The 24,282-nt window shown below is 52.1% G+C and overlaps 1 protein-coding gene across 6 annotated transcripts in view; it reads right to left on the bottom strand.

The window, feature by feature from the left end:
- Positions 1–7,389: 7,389 nt before the first annotated feature.
- LOC101933726 (oxysterol-binding protein 2) overlaps positions 7,390–24,282 on the bottom strand; it is a 374,699-nt gene continuing 357,806 nt past the window's right edge. For all 6 annotated transcript variants that reach the window (XM_065568637.1, XM_065568638.1, XM_065568641.1 and 3 more), the window contains 6 exons: positions 13,862–13,982; positions 11,558–11,661; positions 10,891–10,986; positions 10,098–10,282; positions 8,550–8,770; positions 7,390–7,745 (listed from right to left, as the gene is read on the bottom strand). In XM_065568637.1, the coding sequence (XP_065424709.1) occupies positions 7,603–7,745; positions 8,550–8,770; positions 10,098–10,282; positions 10,891–10,986; positions 11,558–11,661; positions 13,862–13,982 (870 nt within the window). In that variant the 3' untranslated portion in view covers positions 7,390–7,602. The remainder of the gene's footprint in view (positions 7,746–8,549; positions 8,771–10,097; positions 10,283–10,890; positions 10,987–11,557; positions 11,662–13,861; positions 13,983–24,282) is intronic.

Below are 24,282 nucleotides of genomic sequence, written 5' to 3'. Positions count from 1 at the left end.
CGCCAAGTTCGTGGGGTTGTGCAGTGGCAGGAGTGGGAAATGCCAGGAGTCCAGGGTGAGGCGCAGGGCACCAGGAGGGCTCCTGAGAGAAGCAGGGGTGGGGGCAGAGAGCAGAGCTGTCTGCCTGCAAAGGGGAGACAGATCTATAATGTCAGGCAAGAGCCTTAGCCCTAAGGCGCCCTGCCCCTGCTGCTAGAGGGGGCGGAGTCACTGGACGTCTGGGAAATCCTCCTCCTGGGCCTCAGGCCCTGTCATGGGGGCAGGCGGTGCACTGCAGCAGGGATACAGGCTGGGCTGGAGTCCTAGGCACTTGTTCAGCCCAAGCTGGTCAAGGCTGGTCCCTGCAGGGCTGTGGCCTTTTCCTTCCTGAGGCCCCATCCCTGCCGGCTCTCCCAGGCCAGCTATGCCTTGGCACCCCTCAGCAAAGGCCTGCAGCTCTCCCCAACTGTGGTTGGAACAGCCTCTAGATCAAGGCATTCAAACGCTTCCATAACCCAGGCAGCAACCAGGAAAACTGTCTCACTGACTCCCCCCGTTTGCCATCACCTGGCCCCATCTGACTCCCAGGGGCCTTTGCCTGGCCCTGCTGCCCCACTCACCAGTGCCCGGGCCCCCCTCCACTTCCCATTCACCGCCACTTAAGGAGGAAGGACAGGGCAAATGATGGGAACAAGGACAGGATTCAGAGGGCCCAGGCAGCCTGCTACTTAACAAATGGCTCCCAAAGCTCCTTGAACCCGGCACATGGTCGTTGTTCAGTGTAGGGAAAATGGAGCTGGTTACCCTGAAAGACCTGGGTGAATTAGCACAAGGGAACCGTCTGCCAGGGCTGGCACCACGTACATGCCAGTGCAGCTACACTGGGGCTTGCTACCTCTGTGCCACCTCCCAGCACATCCCTTCAATGGCTGAGACACCCCCTATCTTGAAAGAGAAACCTGGGGATCCAACGTTCCTGGCTACTTCAGTGACATTCTCCTCAAACTCTCATCAGCTCCCAATCCCCACAGTAATCCCCAGAGCCCCCCCAGAAGCTCATCTCCAACTGCCCTGGGGGTGCCCACTGCCCCCCATGCCTCCAGCTTCACACAGAGCATTTCCCAAGCCCCAGGGGCAGCCCCGTGGAGTAAGTGACGACACTTGCGCATGATGCATTTTAAAACTCCTGAATCCAAGTTTTATTACTGTGTAGGAGAGGAGAGATCACACACTATATTGTTCCAAAGAATTACATTCAACAGCATTTACAGTAGAATGACATTAAAATCCTCTGGTGGGAAAATAGAAAGACTAGGACAGTGCTCAGATTAAGTGTTGTCACTAAATGAACTGTCAAGTGCAGTAGTTTGCTTTTAAAATTAGCTGTCCTAAAAATGACTGGGTGTTTTGGGTGTATCCCCATAGTCCCCCGTTTAGCTCTGCTATTCTGTAGTGTCTGTGTATGAGGCGTCTACACAAATGCATTTACTGAAGGTAGATCAGAAAGGACTAAGGGCTGCCCCAGAGGCTGGCAAAGCTGGGCATTTAGGTGCCAACACTTGTTTTCTCTTTACACTTCGTTTAGCTGCAACAGCGCTCAGGTCCTGCTTTAGGGACGGCAGACCGAGGAATCTCTCACCTTTCCAAGCTCTGGGCTAACACTTCTTGTGACAAAATATGCAAGGAAAAATAAGGCATTTTAAAGAGCAGTATTTCTACTCCTTTTTATGAAACTGAATCAGACCTTGAGCGGAACCTCCCCTCCCCCTGCCCCCATGTGCAATTTTGTTATAGGGTGACCATATGTACCAGTTTTATTGGGACAGTCCCGATTTTGGGGGTTTTCTTATATAGGCTCCTATTACCCCCTGCCCCGTCCTGATTTTTCACATTAGCTGTCTGGTCACCCAAACAAAGAATGGCATGAGTGAAGAGCTGTGGAGCAGAGAACCGTCTATGCTCCCACCGTTACATAACGTGTGTCTCAAAAGGAGTTAGGTCTAAATGCCTCGGTGATGGAATATGCAATAGTCGCCCAGCAGGCTGGATCCCAGCGGCTCAATGTCATCAACACAACAGTTCAGAAAATGGAGCGATTCCCCTGCTTTCCTGGGCCGCAGGCAAACCACACGGCCAGCCAGGCTGAAAGTCGTGCGTGGTACCGAGGGCCAGGCTGTGCAAGTAGAGAAGAGGAGAACACAGCATTGAATTTCTAACATGGTACCTGCCTGGAATACTGAGAGCCTTCCTGTAGGGCAAGTTTACACTACAAAATGAAGTCGACCGAAGGGCTTGTCTCCACTATGGCGCGGGGTCGAGCTGAGGCTAGGTCTCCACTATGGGGGGTGGGGGGGGAAGTCGACCTAAGATACGCAACTTCAGCTACGTGAATAGCGTAGCTGAAGTTGCGTATTTTAGGTCGACTTACCTGGCTGTGAGGACGGCGGCGAGTCGACCGCTGCTGTGCCGCCGTCGACTCCGCTTCCGCCTCTTGCCGCGGTGGATTTCCGGAGTCGACAGCAGAGCGATCAGGGATCGATTTTATCGCGTCTTCACTAGACGCGGTAAGTCGATCCCCAATAGTTCGATTGCTACCCGCCGATCCGGCCTCTGGCCCCTGCCTCGCTCCAGCAGGGGACCAATCCTTCCCCTGCCCCCATGCCCCGCTGTCATGGGGGATAAAAATCAATGACTTAAAAAAAAATGAAAAAATCGGATTTTTTTTAATTTAAATCGGATTTTTGAGGCGAAAACCTATCTAAAGATAGTTTTAATGAAGATATATTATAGCTCATCATGGAATAGGGATTATAAATTCTAATTCTATAGTATAAGACAATATATTCATGTCATGTTTAAGAAAAGTTTTGTAAATGAGTTCCAATAGTTCATGGATTAGGGACACCATTTTATGGGGTTCCAGGGGCTTCTGTATAGATTATTTAGGTTAATCTTTCTATCTACCCAATGGGACTCAGTGCTCAGTCTAGAAGATACCATCAGAGATGCTTAGTTTTGCAGTTCTCAAACCGTGGATTTGTGTCTCCAGAGGTAACATACTTGTTAACAGCAAAAAGTTTTTAAATAAATAAATAATATATAGAGGTGAGAAATAACAGACCTCAACTCTATTGTCCCTCTGCAAATTTGTGTACACAGAGTCAATCCCTTACCTCTCTTTAAAAGGGAAAAGTTTCAAAAAGTTCAATGAATAGAAGATTGTTGGGGGCGGAATAGATCTGGACAAGGAGAAGAAGTCTGGAGGTAAATGTGAGACGCGAGGGACATATGCTTTTTTGTTAAAATATTATATTTGCTGTAGAAGAAAAAAATCCAGAATACTTAACGTTGTTGTTTTAGTTAAATAAAACAATTTAAATATCTGTCTGGTGATGTTCTCCTCCTAATACAGCCTGGCAAGAAAATCCTCCAAATATTAATGATTAATCTGTTGAACTGAAGATAGTTCACCTCCCAATGACTGCATACATATCTGCTTCAATTATCTTTGGTAAATGAAATAACCAAACAATCATTCATTTTCTGATATAGCTGAAAAACTCATCTGAAAAGTTTTCAAAATAAACCACTTTAAAAATGTATAGTGTGTATCTTCTAAAAATGAAACCTCCATCTGTCTCTGAGTTGTGAAGAATATGTATTAAGGTTATAACAACCAGCAAGAATGCATTTTTATGTAGAAAACCATGATTAAATTGAGTCTTCCTGACTAGTGATTTAAATCAAATCCATCCTGCCCGCTGTGCTCTTGCCCCTGGCCCCTGGCCCCTTCATTCCCCGGGGGAGGGGGGCACAAATACGTTTGGCGCCAGGCCCACAAAAAGTTAATCTGGCCCTGGTCATAGTGGTGGAGTTATTAAGTCGGTGTAATGGGCGAGTTACATCGATGGGGGCTACATTTTAGTGTAGTCGCTCACAGAGTTCGGTTGATGGAAGCTGCCTTATGTCGACCTAACTCTGTAGTGTAGCCCAGGCCTTAGAAAGCTGAAACACCTGGTTTGCTAAAAGGGAATGATCTTTTCTAATTAACACCTTTTGAATGTGAAAGCATTTGGCTTTGGAGCAATTGTTACTTAGCTAATTAAGCAAATACCTTAAACCTCTCTCTCCCTGCTCATTTTAGAACAAGCCTACCTGAAAGATAAGCTGAAATATACCATACAGGTTGTACTACAAAACCTCAGACAGCCATATCTGTCTTCATTATTTTTCATCTATTAGGTACCATATAAATTTAAGCAAAATAATTTTATATATATTTATATATAAATTAGAAGCAAATAAAAGATTAAAGGGTACACGGAAATCAGCTGTGTTACCACACTGATAGCCAATCACTAATGTTACATTGTACAAGTTGTATATATGCTGTATACATACATGTGTTGTAAATCAGTCTGTGGGTGCTGGATGAGAAGAGGGCTGGCCAGGAGACTGATGGTCTTCGGAACCTGATTGCATACGAGTCCCTTGTGCAGTCTGGGTTTTCCAGTTACCAGTGCCTTGAAGTTCATTATTGCTAATTTTCTTCCCCCGTGGATGGGGGCTGGCCCCAGCTGCCCCAGCTTGGCCTTTGAGCCACACGAGCAGAGTGGTTGGTGTGACATGGTGGAAAGCCAGAGCAGAAGACATCAGAAATGAAAGCACACAAGGCAGAACCCTGCCTCTAACCCTCCCGAGCTCACACGCGGCTCCCTCTCAAGCCCAGGATACTCGGCAGGTCTCATCAGTGCACAGATCCAGACTCCCATTCCCGAACGCCAGCGCAGACAGAGCTCTCCCGGGGTACCCTGCAGTTCAGTCACCAGACACGTATATACCAGAGCAGGATGTGTGAGCGAGTCACCTTTCCTTGCTGCTCATTTATCACCTGCAGGGCTTGCTCATCCTTTCTGGGCATCTCCGGAGCACTCAGTATCCCAGCAAGGAGACTGCTCTGGTGGGGAGGAAGCAGCAGAAGTGCACGGGCCTCTGTCCCCACACGACTGGGGGTGGAAAGGGAGGTACAGAAAGCAGGAAATCTAGGAGCTGAGCTGTTTCAGGACAGACACTAGTTCCACTGGCATCACAGCCTAAGGGGTGCGTGTGGCCCAGTATTTGCTGTAATGTTTGCTGTGAGGGCTCAGCAGATGTTCAGTGATGGGACATTCTTAATAATGACACCAGCAGGAGCCCTATGGAAGGGGATTGTTGCAATGGGGGGCGGTCCAGAGCCAGGGGCCTGGAAGGGAGCGAGTCCATGTGCCAAAGCCTGTTGGGTTCAGGGCCGCCCGCTGCCCAGGGAGGGATTTTAGCATCAGGCAAGGGATGTGACGGATCACCCAGAAGAGAGGGGTTTCTCTGGCTGCCAGTCAGCAGCGACAGTCTAGGGATGGGCCCTGTTCTAGGGTAGCCTGCTGCTCATCCAGCCTTGCGGTGGGCGGGAGGGGAGTGCCTGCAGCACTGCCTGGATCTCAATAAGCCCTGCAGCGCAGGGGGCCGCTAGGCTAAGCACGTGAGCTGGAGCAGTGAGTGACAATCCAGGACTGGTGCCTGCACACAGCCATGAAAGCAAACCATTGTCTGCCACCTTCCTGCAGGGAACCAAGGGAGGGCCCTAGGGTAGACTGGATCCAGTGGCCCACAGTGGGCTCAGCTTTCTACTGGGCCATTGCAATGTTGTGCCCCATTCCCAGCAGCTGGGCGAGCCCCAAGCACCCTCTGCAGTGCAGGAACAGCTGCCCTCACCCCTTCTGCCCAAAAGTCTCTGGGCTTTTCCCGTGGCACCTGTGACAGAGCTCAGCAGCTTGGCTCAGTCATGCCCGAGGTGGGACACTGCCCAGGGGCCAGAGCGGGGGTCTGTGTGCAGAGCTCCTGGGCATCTCTCCCCTCGGGCTGCAGGGTGATTTAATGGGTGTTTGGGGGTTGGTGCTCAGAGCCAGGCTCTGGAGCAACCCATTATAGTCACGGGGGTCACGCTGGAATCCTGCACCCCTCCAGCTGCATTTGGGGATCTTGGATCTGGCATCAAGGGAGTGGGAACTGGGATCCACGAGTCACATGTGCCTGTGCTCCAGCGACTTGTAGCCAGTCACAACACAGAGCTCCAGTCAGAGCCAGCCTCACTCGGGTCCTTGTGCTGGAGCTGGGGGCATCCCGCCAGCCATCTCCCCCCTCTTGCTGTATTCCACATAACTACGTCTCTCCTCCTGCTCCTCCGCTGAGCCCCCCAGGCTCCACTCCCTAGCCCCAGACTGGGGGTGGGCGCAAGAGAAAGAACCCCACAGAGATAGGAGGAGGATGGGGTGGAAATGGCAGGAAGCCCCAGGGAATGGGGGAAAGGAAAGGGGTAGGGGAGCCATCTGCTTGTTCAAGAGCCTCCCACTACACTTCCGGGCTCTCACACCGAGCTCGCCGTGAACCACGCTACTGCTTTGCCTAAACAAATGTCACTGTTCCCTGCACCTCCAGCTGTCCCTGACGGGGACTGACACGGCAATATGACAGGAACCATCCACGCAACAGTTACTGGTGGCATCAACCTTTGTGCCTGGTGTCCGAAGGGCAGCTCAGAGCCTGAACCCTGCCTGGAAAGTGTTGAAGAAGGTGTAGAGAGCTGGGAACATCAACTGCTACTGCGAGACATGGAGGGGGAAGGGGCCTCGAGGTGCTGGGCTGGGGTGGGGTATGGATCCCGATAAGCACTGGTGGTATCTATGAACTGCTGAGTAAGGGTCTTGGCTCTAGTCCACGAAGGCTGACTCTACTCTGACTGAGGGCAAGTTTAAAAAGTCTCCCTAGGCAGATCGCCTCTTGTCTGCTCTCTGTAAGGAACTGTTTCCCATTAAGACAGAGCTGCAGGGAAAAACCCAAACGAACATGATCCAAAAAAGCAGCTTGTTAGAGACGGTTCTAAAAAATATCAACTCAATATTGCAGATTGGAAAAAAATCCACTCAAACAATCCACCAAAATGTCACCTAAATTCCTTCAGAAATAACCTAATTCATAGCTGTGGGAGCAGCGGGCACTGCTGGGAACGATGGAAAGAACCTAGGAATAAGCACCTAATCTACCGTCCCTAGAAAAGTCATCTTCTCCCTAGAGTTTCGGAGATGAATGGGATCAGAGAGTTGCTTTTGTCTGTAAAAAGGAACCTGAACTACAAGCAGATTTTTTAAAAATGAAGTCCATACACAAATGGGGAAAAACGTCAAAAGGAAGAGCTCCAAGGACTGTGCATCGTATCCCCGCAACGCGTGCATCTTTGGAAGTCGACGTCTCAGTTAATAAAGCTGAGGCTTCGAAAAATATAGGCAGCAACTTCTGACAGCAATAAATATGCTAGGCTAAAAAGGAACCAGAGTCAACATGTCTTTGTTCCTAATTAGTAGCTAAAAAAACGCCACCTTTTAAAAAAACACTGAATGCTATTTTATTAGTGCATAAAAAAATAGGTTTGGAATCCCTGTTTTGATTTATTTTCTTTTAAATTTCTGTATTTATTTACTCTGTGTGTGTTTCTGTGCGCTGTGACATAAAGAGAGGACGCTGCCCAATGCGTCCCAGGTGCTCCTCCTCCTTCTATCCCGTGGCCTGCCAGCCTGGTGTGGGAGGAGCAGCTCAGAAGATATCAGGGCACAGATCCCAGTCCTGTTTCTCCTTGGCTTCCCAGTATCCACCCTTGTAAACACAGATCAGCTCCCCTGTCAGGGGATCCACCTTCCTCTCAAACCACAGCGGGATGTAGCCTTCGTAGTCTTTGCCTGTCGAGAGTGGAGAGCACAGCACAAGGGTTGGTTGCATGTCTCGTAGGGAAGCCAGGCAGCTCTGCTGGCATTCCCACCGTACTGTCAGCATAATGCAGTGCACAGGGACATAGGGCTCAGAATCAGCCCAACAAGCCATGCATGGGTCACCCATTGCTATCGGAACTCCTGCCACTCAGAAGGACCAGCCAGCCCTATGAATTCATGAGCCCAGGCCTCTCATGGGAGCTGGTAAACTTCCAGGTGCTGTGGCTGGCTCCCAAAGACGCGCGTGGTGGAGTGTCAGAGCTGGAAGGCTCAGAGGTTGTGCCCAGCCAGCTGAGGAGAGGAGATGGGCATGACCGCAGCTGAAGGCTGGTTCCTCTGCCACATCAATCATGACACAGCACATCTGGTCCTGGAATCTCAAATCACTTTACCGGGGGCCGGAGGGGTGTGGGAAGCAGCACTGTCCTTATTTTACAGGGGGGCCAGCTGGCACAGAGGAGAAAGGATTTGCCCACAGTCACCCAGCAAGTCTGAAACAGAACCTGCGTTGGGCACCTGAGTCCCAGCCCTCAGCTGACTCCATTAAACTCCTCAAAGGTGTCTAGAGATGGGAAAGAGCGACCAGGCTCCTGACCCAATCCTCTGCCAATTCAGGACTGTGCTGTTCCGGCAGATTGAGGGATGGTTCTTCTGGGACTCGAGACACTTGACTGACTTGCTGCCTCCCTTTGGCTGCAGCTCCCACGGCCTGGGACCAGCAGCCTCCCTGAGTCCCTGGTTATCTATTGAACCCTTCAACCCAGTCAAACTCACCTTCCTCCAAGGCCTCCACGGCTTCCGCCTCCCGCCTGCGACGGACGGCCCTTTGCTTCTCCTCCAGCCTCTGCTTCTCCACGTTGGCCTCATCCCACTTGCCATTCTCCATGAGCCGCTGGTCAGGCCTCAGCCTGCTGTCTGTGGGGGCCACTCCTTCCTCAGGCTCGTTCAGGGTCAGGGCCAGGTCAGAGAAGAAATACATGTTCTCGGCATTCTCCCTGGAGGAGAAGGGGTCAGGTTAGCGGGTGGATTCTTCCACCCACCCAGATACAAAGAGTCTCCATCAATCCATCCATCCATCTCCTTGCATGGCCCCCCATCACTGAGGTATCTAAGCATCTCCTACCATTAGATCCAGACCTGGCCACACTACCTGCCTGGAGTGCAGGGAGTCCTCAGTGAGGTGGCAGAATTCTTCCTTTGGGGAGCCTTTCCTCCTACCACCCCAATGGAAATGCCTAAGGTACCTCACATGAGAGAACAGTTCAACCAATGCTGTTCCATGATCTTCCCACAGGAGTCATGGGATCCTCCTACACTCTGTGCCACTGGCCAGGAGGTCAAGAGGGCAGAGGTCACTCCCAAACACACTTCCCCCATGTGCTGCTGCCCCACAACCAAGCTGGCAAGGGTCATCCCAGAGAACAGGAGAATTCCAGAGACAAGCCAGAAGCGAGCGGTAGTGCTTTGCCGCTTGTGCCACATGTTTGACAGCAGCTGCATGCGGAGGACTAATGGACTTTGGCATTAGCTCTCAGCAGCGAGCCAACATGGCAACGCAATGTAGTACGAAGACTCGGTAGGGTGGAAACCAGGCCACACGGATTGCTAAGCTGGCATGGAAAGCAGTTACATGAACATGGGTTAACCGTGTCAGCAAAGCCATTTTCCAAACTGGGCTAAGTATTTCTTCACAATTCTTCCAGGAACAACGTTAGCTCATGAGACTGTTCTGGAAAGGGAGTGAGCCGTGCTGTTCAGACCCATGTTAGAAACCAGCTCCAGACATGGTTCTGGAACATGCTTGTAACATGGCTTTGTAGAACACCCTTTAGTGTTGACAGCCATGTTATCCCATTCTAAGCCATGCTCCTGTAAAGTCCCTAACACTGTTTACAACTGAGGGTCTGTCTACACTGCCATCTGAGGTGTGATTGCAGCATGTATAGACATACTCAAGTCAGCTGTGATCTCGCTAGATGGCTTGATATAGCCAGAACGAGGGACAATGGCGCTGAAGGTGTGCGGTCGTACTGGCCACAGAGCGGGCTAGCCCCACCCACCCATGACCCTGGGTATATACTCAAGGGTGGGAGATGCTGCAGTTAGCAGCAAACCTCAGAGAAGCAGCAAAATGTGCCTCATGGCACCACTACCCATGGCTGTTCCTCTCGGGGTCTGCATCCTGCACTGGCCAGAGCAGGAGTAAGTCCCCATTTCTCAGCCCACTTTGCCCAGCACTGAACTGCAGCCACCTCTGGGCTGAAACGCAGCAGCTGTTGAAGAGCATGGCCACAGCATAGCAAGCCCACAGGGAGGACTCACTGGAGAGGATATTTCTTCCACAGGACCTTTGGGGCCAGCGTCTGGTAGACGGTCTTTTGCTTGCCCTCCGAGCTGGTGCTGCCACGGCTGCTTTGCATGATCTTGGAGCACTCCATATTTTCGTCCCACGTGCCAGACATGACGTAATGCGCCTTCCCATCAGCGTCTGTCACCACGCCCGTCACCTGGCACGGGGGGAAGAAAATCACATGGGTTTACAATGGTGGAGCTTGCAAACATCCAGAGGGCAGAGACAAGAGTGGTGCCCACAGCACCCTCCTGGCTGCCCATGGTAAGCACCGCGGCCTGGTTCTGGTACAGCAGCACTGAGGCCTAGTAGAGTCATGCACAGGGAACACCCAGCTCCCCCCACCTCATGCTGGGGCTCATCCCAGACCCAACCCGTCTCCTTCATTCTGCCGTCCAGCTTCGTCTCGCCCTTCCTGGGTGTCAAACGCTAGAGGAGCCAGATGGAACCCGTTTAACATGGCAGGTAGGGACGTGAATGCTATATTCTATCTAGCCTTGGGAACGCTAGAATAGAGGTAAATATGAGCTATCACATTCCACGCGGTGCAGGCAGCTGGCCACTAGGGGGCGCCAGCACAGTTTCAAGGAAATAATCATCAACTTTATTTTAGGGTTGCTGGACTCTTGCTGCCCCAGGTACTGGCTGTCCACAACCAACAGCTATCCCATCCCGTTGGCAACCGGCACTGCCCGGAGGGAAGAATCAATGCCTCTGCCACGCGTGAGGCTGTATAACCGAGTTGAGTTTTTTCTGGATACGTACCTTTCGGGGGACATCTCTGGAGAAATAGCTGTAGGGTGTAAATTTCAGCTGGCATTTATCTTTTGACTTGTGGTTCACAATCTCTATGTCACCAGACTAGAGAAAAGACCCCGAATCACAGGCAGAGAGAGGGTTTGCAAAGAGACAAATCAGGAGTTAGTTTCAGGTTGTTCACATGCTCACAGCATCGTCAGCAGCAATGTTTGTCTCCCAAACTCGGGCACTTTAGCCTAGTGCCAGCGAACACACCGGGCTCCCAGTGGGTGTCGATGATAGAAGCCAGCCTAGCAGCTCTGTACCAGTCCACTGGGGCTGGCGTGACAGGGAGAGGGAAAACCAGTGCTGGACTGGGAGCATCAGTGCCAGCCTGGGCAGAAAGGCCAGGGCCAGTTCCGGGGGGCAGAAGGGGGCTACCCATGGATGCCAGTTCTGCCACCCTTAACCCCAGGGGAGCCCCAAGGGGGACCTGACAGAGGGGCCTCCCCATGTGCCTGCTGCAGCTGGTGGGATAGATCTTCCTTCTCGAAAGGTTTTGAGGGGGTGGGGGGGCCATACTGGATGAGGGGAAGTCTCTCCCAACAGTAAGCTGCTGGGATCCTTTCACTGCCCCCTCCAGAAGCCAGCCCCCCTTCTCTGGAGCAAGATCCTTGCGCCGCTCGCCACTGACCTGGTCGATCCAGAGCTTGCCCACAATGATGTTGTGAACGGTGGAGGTGACCTTCCTCCAGACGTAGTGGTTCCCGCTGGAGTGAAATTCTAGATGGATGGCACCTGCGGAGGCAGAGGGAGAGAGAGCCCTTTGCTTTGAGATGAGGGAGTCAGTCCCACGCTAGGGGACAGTCAGATACTGTGCTATCCTGGAGCAGCACCATGAAGACACCAGACTACGGCCATGTCTACACTAGCATTTATGTCAGCAAAATGTATGTCACTCAGGGTGTGAAAAAACCAGGGCCGGCTCCAGGGTTTTGGCCGCCCCAAGCAGACAAAAAAGAAAAAAAAAAAAGCCACGATCGCGATCTGCGGCGGCAATTCGGCGGGAGGTCCTTCACTCCGAGCGGGAGTGAGGGACCACCCGCCAAATTGCCGCCGAACAGCTGGATGTGCCGCCCCTCTCCGGAGTGGCTGCCCCAAGCACTGCTTGCCAGGCTGGTGCCTGGAGCCGGCCCTGGAAAAAACACCCCTCTGAGCAACGCAAGTTTCACTGGCATAAGCGCCCATGTGCACAGCGCTATATTGGCGGGAGAGCTTCTCCGGTAGACACAGCGACCGTCACTCCTTTCGGTGGTTTTATCATGTCGATGGGAGGGCGGCTACACGAGCAATCGTACAGCAGCGCCGCTGCATCGCTCCAGTGGTGCTGCTGTAAGTTCCCTACTGTAGACATGGTCTCGCACTGGGAAGACATCGGCATTTTTCTTAAAGGGACACCAGCCCCTCTCATTCAACTCGCTGATGCTCCCAAGCCCCCTGCTAGGAGCTGAAAAGCTGAACGATGTTTCTTGGCTTAAGGCTTTTCCCACTTGGCAGATGTGAACTTCCCTCCCCTCCCCGCACTGTGCTCCTGATGGGAGCAGGCCAGCACAGCCCCGGCCTGGTCTGCTGCTTTTATCAGCACGCTCAGGACAGGGGCCAGCAGTGTGGCCGGCGCCCCGCTGGGAACATGGGGCAGGCTGGCCAGTCACAGCTCCGCCTGCCCCCTGGGGAAATAGCGCTTTGTGGCTGTGCAGACCAGGCAGCGCAGTCCATGGGGTGGAACCTCTTCCCTTGAGCCCTCCAGCTGTCTCCATGCTGAACTTGTATTTAAAAAGGAACCATCGAAAGGTGAAGCTCCGTATGGGGTCAAGGTGGTGGGGGTGGAGGAGGGAAGTCTGCACAGGCCACTGGCTTGTTGGGCCTGGCCTAGGTGGTAGGTAGAGCTCTGAGATAAAGCACTATCCAAGGGGAACAGTCAGTGCAGAAAGTCTGATACTGACCCAGAGCGAATGCTTCGCAAGGGAAACTGCAGGTCCAGAGCTTCACTGCATTGAACTAAAAGGGGGAGGAAATCGCTAGACATGTTAAGTGTCTTAAATATAATTTAAGGAGAGACTAGTTCACAAGCCAGCAGGAAGCCAGATGCCCACCGACTAGAACAAGTCAGCTCCGCACACTGAAACGAGAAAGGGCCAAAGGGTGTAGAGAGAAATTCTGTAACTGAAAAAAAAAAATTCACTAGGAACCATTTCAGTACCCAAAGCCGTCAAACAGCACCACCGACTCTTTCAGCCTGACTCGCAATCATCCCACAGTCCCTGCCGGGCACCCACCAACTCTGCAGCGCCCCAGGGACTGACAGCCTGAGAACTGCTTTGTGCGTTCTGGATAGCATTTGTGTATCGCTGCCCCCTGCTGGCTAGAGTCTGGTAGGAAGCAGGGACTGAACAAGGCAGAAGCTAGTGCTTTGGACAAAGCCTTGCCTCTCCCCTGTGGGGCTGGGACCATCACCTCCACGTTGCAGATGGGGAGAGTGTTAAGGATGGGATTTCCAAAAGTCCCTGTGTGACTCAGCAGTGATACGACTTGTGCTCTTAGCAGCTTTGGAAAATCCCACCCTAAGTGAACTGCCCAAAGTCCCAGTCAGTTAGTGACAGGGCCAGGAAAAGAGCCTAGGAGCCCTGACTCCAGTGGTAGCCACAAGACAGCCCTGCCTCCCTGCATCTAGAGAACACGCAAATCTGGACCATCTGTGTCTCCTCCTACCCCTCAGATCTGTCTGGTTTCCCCTGGCTGGTGATTTTCAGCGCCCGTGTCTCTCCCTGCAGACATGTTGCAAAGGGAGATCAATCCAATTTGGCCTCTCGGTTCAGACCCTCCACAGGGTTTATGTGATCCTCAGGGAATCAGGGCATTGGCCAAACATTCTGAGTACTGCGCAAGCATAGCAAACGCACCCAGGAGTTAACACTCACCGTCTGGGCCAGTCACTTACCCAGTGGCATGATAGAGAGGTATTTGCCCCTGAACTTGCTGGCAATTGTGATTTCCTGCCACAGCGTCCAGCCTTGCTTGGAATACACATGATGGGCCGCAGCTGGTGGGTGATGGCTCACCTGTGAGACACAAGGAGAAAGCAGTGTCACACCCATGGGAGAAAGGCTCAGAACAGGAAACAATGTCCCACCCCAACAGGTGGGCAAGAGAGAGGGGCCCACGGGCCATGATCTACTTCACAGTTTGTATGGCACTCTGGTATCCAGGCAGCAATACTCAGAGTGTATTGGGACAACCTGGGGCTGGCGTTGGAACCGAGGACGTGACACGTTCTGACTTCCTGAAGGATATTACGACAATGCAGCCTAAAAGACGCAGTATTCCCTGCCCGCCTACAGGGGGCAGCAGGCAGCCGTTGCCTGATAAGCCCCGTCTCACAGGACAGGCAGCTACACCACTCAGGGACACAACATGCACTTTTCTCATACAGGATTCTTCCCCTCCTGGTTTTAATGCTCCAACCTTATATTTCCCAATCCCCTCATCATCCATTGACAGTCATTTAAGTGGGACAGCCCTGCAGAATTTAGGGGTCCCCACAGCAGCACCCCCTCCTGTCATTGTCATGCTGTGACGAACTGGGACTGTTCTTACCGTGGTCTGTGAATGCTGACAGGGGAGTGTGGCTAGGATAGTCTGCATTGGGGGATGGGAGACTGACCGAAGGAGAATACCTGAGCATGTAACATGAGAACCCAGGAAGGGGTTAGGGGCCAGGTGACACCTTTGCCCGAGAAACTGAACAAAGGCAGTGGGAGGGGTCGCTGAAGACAGAGTTTCAGGAGCTGGCTGGTGATGTGGCTGGGAGGCAGACAGGGCTCTGACCTCCCAAAGGGTCTGGGGCGCCCTGGGACCCCAAGATGGACCTAACTGAGGGGGTCCTGTTGTCTGTGCCTGCAAGAGCTGTCTTGGACTGTGTTCCTGTCGTCTAAATAAACCTTCTGCTTTACTGGCTGGCTGAGAGTCATGGTGAATCGCAGGAAGCCGGGGGTGCAGGGCCCTGAGTCCCCCAATACTCCGTGACACACGCTAACTGTAAACAGGAACCCCCCAGCCCTTCAGAATTCAGCTCTCTCCTCTCCTCAGGCTGCGTGAATCACAGATGCACACGGTAAGTAAAATCCTACTCATGGAAAACTGGGCTTAGCTGGGAAGTCCTTTAGATGCGCAAACGCTTAGATCTGCAGGCCTGCGCTTCTTAAGCTTTTCCCCGGAGTTCAGGAGGCCTGTGCGGGGATTGGCACTGCGAGCGCTCGCACTGCCTGGGAGAGCTCCTTCCCTGCAGCCAGCGCGGCTCTATTCGTATTTACGGCGCGATCGCAGGAGGCAGCTCCGGTCATTAATAACCAGGAGGGCAAATGCACTTGTGAGGTGTGTCGGGCAGAGGGTGCCCCGCTTCAGCTGGGAGGTGCGGCCAGCTAGGAACACCCAGCGACAGAGCAACTTGCCGCCTGCACACTCGGGGTTCACAGATGGACCCAAATGTCGCTGTGGCTGCTGCTCTGTGTAGCTCAGAAGCTTGTACCTTCCGCCAACGGAAGCTGGTCCAATAAGACACGATCTCACCCACCTCGTCTCTCTCACGATAAAACAGCGGCTGCTTATTGACTGTGCCAACAAGACATTTACACTCACTAATTTCTGTGACTAACAAGTGCAACAGCAACAGACACTGGAGCAGGAGCAGGTTCCCCTCGGGGGCAGCAGCCTTTCCAACTGCAAGCAGTACCTCTACCTCGGCTGGTACATTAGCACTCCAAGCGAGCAGCGGAGAGATCTCGCCAGGACTTGCTAGTGCTTGTTAGCAAGCCCTGGACGCTATAAAAACAACCCAGCGGCTTTCAAATGTAAAGATCCGGTGCCAGGAGACAACAGCAAAACGCTCAATCTCGTGGCCCCAGCCCCTACTCCTGAATGATCCGCTCTTGGTTTTAAATGTGGTTAGGAAGTGTAACCCCTCCACCCACCGCACACACACACCACCCTCCAACTCCAGCTCTGTCTGTAAGGAAACCCAACCCAGCTCCCACATGCCAGGCCATGGCAGAGACCAAACAACCTCATCTCATGGCAACAGGGGGATCAAAAGAAAACGACCATCCAGGGACAAGAGATACAGACCTCTCCCCCACTGCATTACCTACCCCATTAACACAGCCCTGGAGGAGCCCACACAGACAACTGGTCATTTATAACTCCAGAGCAAAGTGCAGGCACAGGAAGACGTTCGCGTACAAGTCAGTGTGCTGTCCATCGATCTGCGGCCTGGATGGGTTCAACTGGAAGGGACTGAATCCAGAGGAGATTTCCAGACAGTTTTCTTGATATCAAGATCTCCACCCGCTCGAGGCTGGGACTGATAAGCACCTGGCTGCCCACAGTTACCCTAAGCCTTGCTAGATACAGTATTCTGGATTTCAGACCCTGGCCCCTTCGGAATTTTACATCAGCAAATCCTCAGTGCCACTTCTGGAGATCTCTGGAATGATCCGGAGGGCAGAAATCCCAGGCTTTGAGTTGTCTGAGGATATTGTCCCAAACACAGTTAAGATGCTGATAACTCAATACGATCAGCTCTAAGGTTAGTTCTGACGAGACTGCAGGGAATCTTCGAGCAGAAGTTACTGGGAGTGGTACCCATCCTCCTTCCATTTAAACTTGCCATGAAGCTATTCCACAGAAGAGTCTCCAATCTCCGCCTTTGGGGCAGCTCCGCTACCCTCAGGTTCCTGATTCTCGCCACGTGGCCAGATCCATCTGCCTTGGCTTGGTGGATCTGAGGAGGCACCAGGACCTGGGCAGGACGTTTCCAGACTACGAGGTAGGATCCATGTCTCCTCTTGCTGGTATGGTCAGTGGTCAGAATCGGGCCCTGGGTCTCGGCATCTCACACTCCGTTGGGCCCCCCAATGACCTGCTATTATTAGCTCGTGGAAGCCTCTTTAAACCTCATTAAAATCTCTCTGCTTTCCCCTTCCCGGCTCTAATGAGGATGCTGACCAAGGGCTGCTTGCTAACTACACAGGCTCTGCAAGGACATGCAGAGACGAGGACATGCCGGGCTCCTGCTGGACTCCCCTCAGCGGGCAGCTGTACGGCCTGCGGGGAAGGTCTGCAGCCACAGCTGTACCCTTTAACAAGTGCTTTTCGCCTCCCCCCCCCACTGTCTTGCTTTGACACCCCCAATTGGCAGCCTTTGTGCTGCAGCTGCAGCCCCTGCCGCACTGTCAGGAAACTGGCCCCAGCGTGTCGGGGGGAGGAGACGGGGATTTCAGGGGGGACTCACTGGGGAGAATGCAGCTGGCGAGCACCTGCCCATGGGAGGTTTAACGGGACACTAGGAGAGAAGCTGCAGGGGCAGTAGTGTGTCCTCACCCAACCAAAGATGGGCAGCACGTCACTGGTAGCACCTCAAAGCTGAGCAGAGGAGAGGTGCCCTCGGGGAGCTGAGAACTGGGGGCATTAGGACGTTCAGAATTAAATAATAAACAATGTCGCCATTTGGCTACTAACACGGGCACAGCTCCTTGTATCATTGTCTGGGGGATGTCAACAAATTACAGCATGGCTCAGGCCCTGTCTACGGTACAACTATAATGGAGTTGGTGGAGCCAGTTACAACTCCGCAGCAGGTCTCTAGGACATTGGGGACACTGCCTAGCTACCATCCATATGACAACACAATTGTGTTGTGCCCCCGTGCTGTTATAAGTGTAGTGGAGATGGGGCCTTAGAGATCCCACCCAGAGATTAGACCGGTGAAGAGTCAGACACAGAAGGACCCCACAATAGCTGTGCAAGTTGAGATCACGGCAGAGAGATGCACCCCAAAGAGCATGGCATGGGGAGAGGCTCAGAGCGGTGGGGTTGGGGGGAGGGGGAGAAGGAAGGAAGGCCCAGCTTCTCCAGAAGTATTTAGGCACCTAGCTCCTATTACAATCAATGGGAGTTAGGTACCTAAATACCTTTGCAGATCTGGGTTAAAGAGCCCAAAGCTCCCCATGTTGTAATGACAGGACTAAATCCATAGACTAACTTAATAGAACCTTCCCGCTGCCCTAGTTTTATTCCTCCCACTGGAGTCCCCGCATTAAAGCCCAGCCTCGTTAGTCACAGCCAAGGGAATTCTGCACCCATCCACTTGCCAAGTGAACCCCAGAGCCAGGGCAGCACACCGAGAAACTCAGTGCCCTTCAGGTTAGCCCCCAGCCTGGGGCTCAGACAGCCAGTCTGCACTGTCTCCAGTGCGGTGAGCTCTGTGCATCAGCTGTAACATTCTGCAGCCAGGGGGCCCAAAGACCCGCTGCATTAAACGAGTTAAGAGATTATTTGTACCAATGCAATTACAGCCTAAATCCCCGGAGCAACTGGATTACAAATGAGAAATACAGCAAAATCTCCTCCTTCAATTCCTCAGTAACCGGCAAGAGAATATCCTATTTGGATAACTGGATTTTAGTCCAACCCTTCTCACTGAGGCAATGGCTACAAGGAAAGCAACCTTCATGGAAAGGAGGGGCATGGAGCAAGTAGCTATAGGTTCAAAGGGTGGGGAGCATGTGAATGCTGAGAGAACAAGGTTTGTGTCCCACTAGGGACCAGGCTTCTGAGTAGGTGGGAAGGTTCTGATTAGGCTTTTCCAGAATCTGTTGGTCAGGGGGTTGGTGAAGACTGAGTAGCTCTGAGAAGGTGGATGGTATGTGCTGATCGCTGCAAAGTAGACTCGCAAGGAGTTGATGGACAAAGCTGATGTCTTCACAGATCGGATCTAGTCCAAGAGGAGAGGACTAGCTGTCGTCTCTGGGAGAGCACCTCGTGACGTTGCACTCCATATGTTTTATGGAAATATGCTTATGAGTGTGAATATGATGTAACTGGAATATGCTTTATGCAAAAGGTCTCTTGTAAGGTATCATAACAAAGGTTAGAAACTACTGAATATATTCCTCTTATTCGTATGCATGTATCATTCTTGTATTTGAAGCTAGAAATATGAAGTATAACTCTGAGGTCCTATTGTAATTATGCAAAGTGTGGGCCATTAACGGTGGTTTAGAATCTTGATGGCTCCCACTGACTAGGACAATTGGTTGTAAATGGTTTATTTACCTGCAAGTCTTCCTGTGCACCTGTGGGCCAGCCCATGGGGAATGGAGACTAGGGGTCTTACAGTGACATGTGACCATGTCACCTGATAATGGAATCCACCTTAAATCTGGGTACTTTTCCATTTAGAAGGTAGGAACCCAGAGAGACAAAAGATTCCTGCCTTGTGCCAAAGCTATAAAAGGAGGTGGAGCAGGACAAAGGAGGCTGCCAGTCATGAGAAAACCCCTGCTTACCACCTGAGATGTCTGCTGGAACTAACAAGGACTGTACCAGAGGAAAGGATTGGGCTAGGAAGGATTAGGAAGGAGTCTAGTCTGTGAAAGAAGCTTATTGGAACATCTCTGATGGTGAGATATTACCTGTAATCAGGTTCTTAATGTATTAGGCTTAGACTTGCGTGTTTTTGCTTTATTTTGCTTGGTGACTTACTTTGTTCTGTCTGTTATTACTTGAAACCACTTAAATCCTACTTTTTATACTTAATAAAATCACTTTTATTTATTAATAAACCCAGAGTAAGTGATTAATACCCGGGGGAGCAAACAGCTGTGCATATCTCTCTATCAGTGATATAGAGGGCGGACAATTTACGAATTTACCCTGTATAAGCTTTATACAGAGTAAAATGGATTTATTTGGGGTTTGGATCCCATTGGGAACTAGGTGTCTGGGTGCTAGAGACAGGTAACCTGCTGAGCTGTTTTTAGTTAAAGTTTGCAGTTTTGGGGGTGTGGCCCAGACCCTGGGCCTGTGTTGCAGCAGGCTGGCGTGTCTGGCTCAACAAGGCAGGGTTCTGGAGTCCCAAGCTGGCAGGGAAAACGGGCTCAGAGGTAATTTCAGCACATCAGGTGACAGTCCCAAGGGGATCTCTGTGACCGAACCCGTCACATACCTCTTTGTTGTGCCCAGGAAGAGAAGTGTTTCCATTTAGCTAGGTACGATTTTTCTAGTAGAGTCCTTGCTACTATTGATGCCCGACAAGAAAGCCCATAAGAACTGGGCTCCATCAGTACCGGACTGTGTTCCATCGGAACCATCGTCCCAATCTCCTCCCAGCCCTAGGATCTGTTGGCGCTGACGAAATCCGATCATTGCCAACTTCGGATACCACCCTCCTCACCGGCTGCAATGGCTGGACAAACAGAACCGTTCTCACAAAGAGGAGATCCGAATCTGTTGCTGCCCCACAGGACATTTTGCTCTCCCGGATCTGGAATCACCTCCTCCATCAGGCCTGTCCGTTTCCAGGGAGATAATAGCACCTCCGAGAAACTTGACTGCTGGAAGGAGCTCATGACCCATCCCATACACAGAATACATCTACCCTCCAACGGCACCGATGGTACCACCACTGGAACCGGAACCAGCCTTCTTCTCATCGGGATATTCTGAGCCATCCGATGAACCATTCTTCCCTGGCCCTGTGTATCCACCACCATCCAAAAGACTCTCACAGGCGTGGGACCAACCTCCACCACCTCTAACGAGGAGCTGCTGGTACCCCATGCCATGGGGGCCCCTGCGACCATCTGTCAACCCCTCCTATTGGCTGTACTAGGGTCTTGGGACCAGTACCCCGTGCAGAGTCAATTCGATCTGCCAGAGTCACCCCTTGCCTCCCCTCTGAGAATTACCTCTCAGCAATAGAGATGTAGATGCAGGACAGTATCTCAAACAATGGGTATGGAGATGGCCTAGTCCTGCTGCTGGGGCCCTTCACATGTTCCCTGGAGAGCTCCTTTTTAAGAGGAAAACAAACATTTCACCAGGAAGCACAGGGGCCTGGGGGCTGCTAGGATCCCAGGTCCCAGCTTAGCTAAACAACTATTTCAAACAGTCCCACACTGCTCCCTTAGCATGGGACTTGACACAAAGTCTTCAGAAGAGAAAGGCTTTGTGCATGATCCCACTGTGCCACCAGCCCCTGGCAAGTTAGTCCGCAGGAGCCGTGGCCGTTCCAGACACCTGCATGTCTACAGTGGATGAGAAGCTGGATATGAGTCAGCAGTGTGCCCTTGTTGCCAAGAAGGCTAACGGCATTTTGGGCTGTATAAGTAGGGGCATTGCCAGAAGCTCAAGCGATGTGATCATTCCCCTCTATTCGGCATTGGTGAGGCCTCATCTGGAGTACTGTGTCCAGTTTTGGGCCCCACACTACAAGAAGGATGTGGAAAAATTGGAAAGAGTCCAGCGGAGGGCAACAAAAATGATTAGGGGGTGGAGCACATGACTTATGAGGAGAGGCTGAGGGAACTGGGATTGTTTAGTCTGCAGAAGAGAAGAATGAAGGGGGATTTGATAGCTGCTTTCAACTACCTGAAAGGGGGTTCCAAAGAGGATGGATCTAAACTGTTCTCAGTGGCAGCAGATGACAGAACAAGGAGTAATGGTCTCAAGTTGCAGTGGAGGAGGTTTAGGTTGGATATTAGGAAAAACTTTTTCAGTAGGATGATGGTGAAGCACTGGAATGGGTTACCTATGGAGGTGGTGGAATCTCCTTCCTTAGAGGTTTTTAAGATCAGGCTTGACAAAGCCCTGGCTGGGATGATTTAGTTGGGGATTGGTCTTGCTTTGAGCAGGGGGTTGGACTAGATGACCTCCTGAGGTCCCTTCCAACCCTGATATTCTATGATTCTATATCCCGGGAAGTGGGCACTGGCCATGCTGTTGCATGTGCCAACTAGGTTTCCAGGGCACAGCAAGTCTGGTGAAGGACCAGCAGCAAAGCGATCCCCTCCCATGGTTTCCCAGGCATTGCCGAGGTAAATGACGGGTCAATTTGTTGCAGAGATTTTGCACAAGGCAGGTTTTCCGCCAAGATAACTAGTAACTACACAGGTTTCAGAGTAGCAGCCGTGTTAGTCTGTATCTGCAAAAAGAACAGGAGTACTTGTGGCACCTTAGAGACTAACAAATTTATTAGAGCATAAGCTTTCGTGGGCTACTGGGCTGTAGCCCACGAAAGCTTATGCTCTAATAAATTTGTTAGTCTCTAAGGTGCCACAAGTACTCCTGTTCTTTTTTTTTAGTAACTACACAATAACCTAAAGCCTGTGTTTCCAACAGCAGCCTTTGTGCGGAATCAACTCACCCACACTTGCACAGAATTAACAAACGGCTTGATCCCTGGATGACACACTGGCAGGAACAACAGAACGACTCTGGGAGCAGAAGTGCAGATGCTGGCATTACGAGAAGCCCACCGGTGTGCTGTTTTATTGATGCATTCCTGGTGTACCTGGCACTCCCGTGCAGGCAGGCAGGGGGCGCTGCAAGGGTTACACTGCGTCGCCACCTGCACTCAGGACCCATTTGCAAGATTAGATCAGTTTTCATTAGCTAGCTCGCTCCCTCTCCTTTGTGCATATTATTATGCAAATCTCTCTCTGCTCAGAGAGCCGAGGCCTGCAGATCAGGAGCACGTGCAACAAAGTGCCCACTAGCTAGGCTGCTGGGGGACTGGCATAGAGTTAGTGAAGAGAATCTGATTATCTGGATGCACTCTAATCTGAAGTCAAGTTCTTTAACTGCTTTACTTGTAATGCTCCAGTAACCAGTGCCCCACAGTGAAAAGTCCCACGACTAGAGCCCAGCGCAGGTGACCAGAGGCTGCAGCTGGCAGAGAGCATGCAGCCCATCTCCCTGGGGCCACTGCAGGATCGTTCCCACAAAACACTAGTGTTAAATCCCAAACAAGAGGCTCCTGTCAGTCCCCTTGGCAGATGGCTTCATCCAATGCAGTCCACTATCCAATCCTGGCTGTGGGCACGGAAGACAGAACTTTCTCTCCCTTCCTTGTGTGCCCTCATACAGGGGCTGCTCTCCACCAGCGGGGAGAGTCAAAGGGCTGGGAATAAACAGCAAGCCGGCTTGGGTGTGGGCCTGCAGACGAGCCCACACTACCCACAGAGACCAGGAGGACTGTGCCATAGGAGGATTGTGTTTCTCAATTCCCTCCCTTCCCCCAGCAGAGAGATGGTGCCACCACAGCACTCTTTAAAGGGGAACAGGCCAAAGCAGCGAGTTTAAAAGGGCTGGAGAACACGGCTATCCGTTAAACTCAGGGATCTGAGCAGCGCGGTGCGCTAGATGCAGGGGCTGCCTGGACACTCCCAGCCCCCGGCAGGGACGTTTGTGGTCACTGGGCCGCGGAGGAGCGGCAAACATCACAGGGCTCCTGGCTATTCACTCAGCTAGAAATCAGTGACCTGCCTGGGGGGCACAAGACCCTGCTTTAAATAAGTGGCCTGGAGCCTGCTCATGCCCTTTACTGGTTGGCGGGACATTGTCAACAATGGCCAAGAGTGGAGAAGGCTGATGTGCCAACCTACGATGCACAAGGGCAGGCTGGATGGCATCCCATCCCAGGCCAGAGCTTTCACCACGAGGGCTCCAGCCAAAGGGAGATGGCAGGGTGTATAACAGCCTACCACAGCTGCCAGCGAATGGAGTTATTCCTTTAGCTCGAGTGCCAGAGGCCTGTGCTTTGGTGGTGAAGGTCCCAGGTTCAGACACTGCTGAGAGCTCACGGTGGGGATCCTTACAAAGAGCTTTGTTAGGAGACATGCTGGGGTAGTGCCAGGGCTGGAATGTGCCAGCTGCGCCACCTAGCGTACTGAGTACTGAGTCTGCTGTGACAGACCACTGAACTCAGGGACCGGTTAACTCCCCTGAGCACCACTCGGACCCCTCTGGCACACTAGTGAAGGACCAGGCACAAGCCCCCTTGATGGCCATGGCCACACAGCATTAAAGGGTTAATGGACCTACAGGGCCAGACACGAACCCACAAGCTGCTGCACGGACGGTGAGGGACCAAGCCAGGGGCAGCTTATCGTACATGCTGAGCATAGAAAGCAGCATGCGCAAATCTGCAGCAGTGTTATTTGGACGGCTTCATACACCGAAAACGATGAGCCCTGTGGCACGTACCCGCGTGCTTTGCCTGGGCCAGGAAGGCCTGGCCCTCGGCGACCCGACTCTGGGGGAGGAGACGTAGCTTTGTTTCGTTAAAGAGCCCTTGATCTATAATGCATGAAGCATTAAGCAATTCACAGCCACCCACGGAAGATGCCGCTGCTCCATAAATAGCTGCAACAGAGGCCAGCCCCTGGCAGCAATCTCCTCACGGGAGCTCAGCCGCTTTCCAGGAAGATCCCTCCCCCTCGCGTCAGCAAAGCTCTGGAAGGGCTCTCCCCGGCCTGTGCTTTCCTGAGAGCAGGTGTCCATCCCAACCCTGGGAGAATTGTG

Source organism: Chrysemys picta, chromosome 15, assembly GCF_011386835.1.
Source record: "Chrysemys picta bellii isolate R12L10 chromosome 15, ASM1138683v2, whole genome shotgun sequence".
In the NCBI taxonomy this organism is placed as follows: domain Eukaryota; kingdom Metazoa; phylum Chordata; order Testudines; family Emydidae; genus Chrysemys; species Chrysemys picta.
This window is presented reverse-complemented; position numbering and strand designations above follow the sequence as displayed.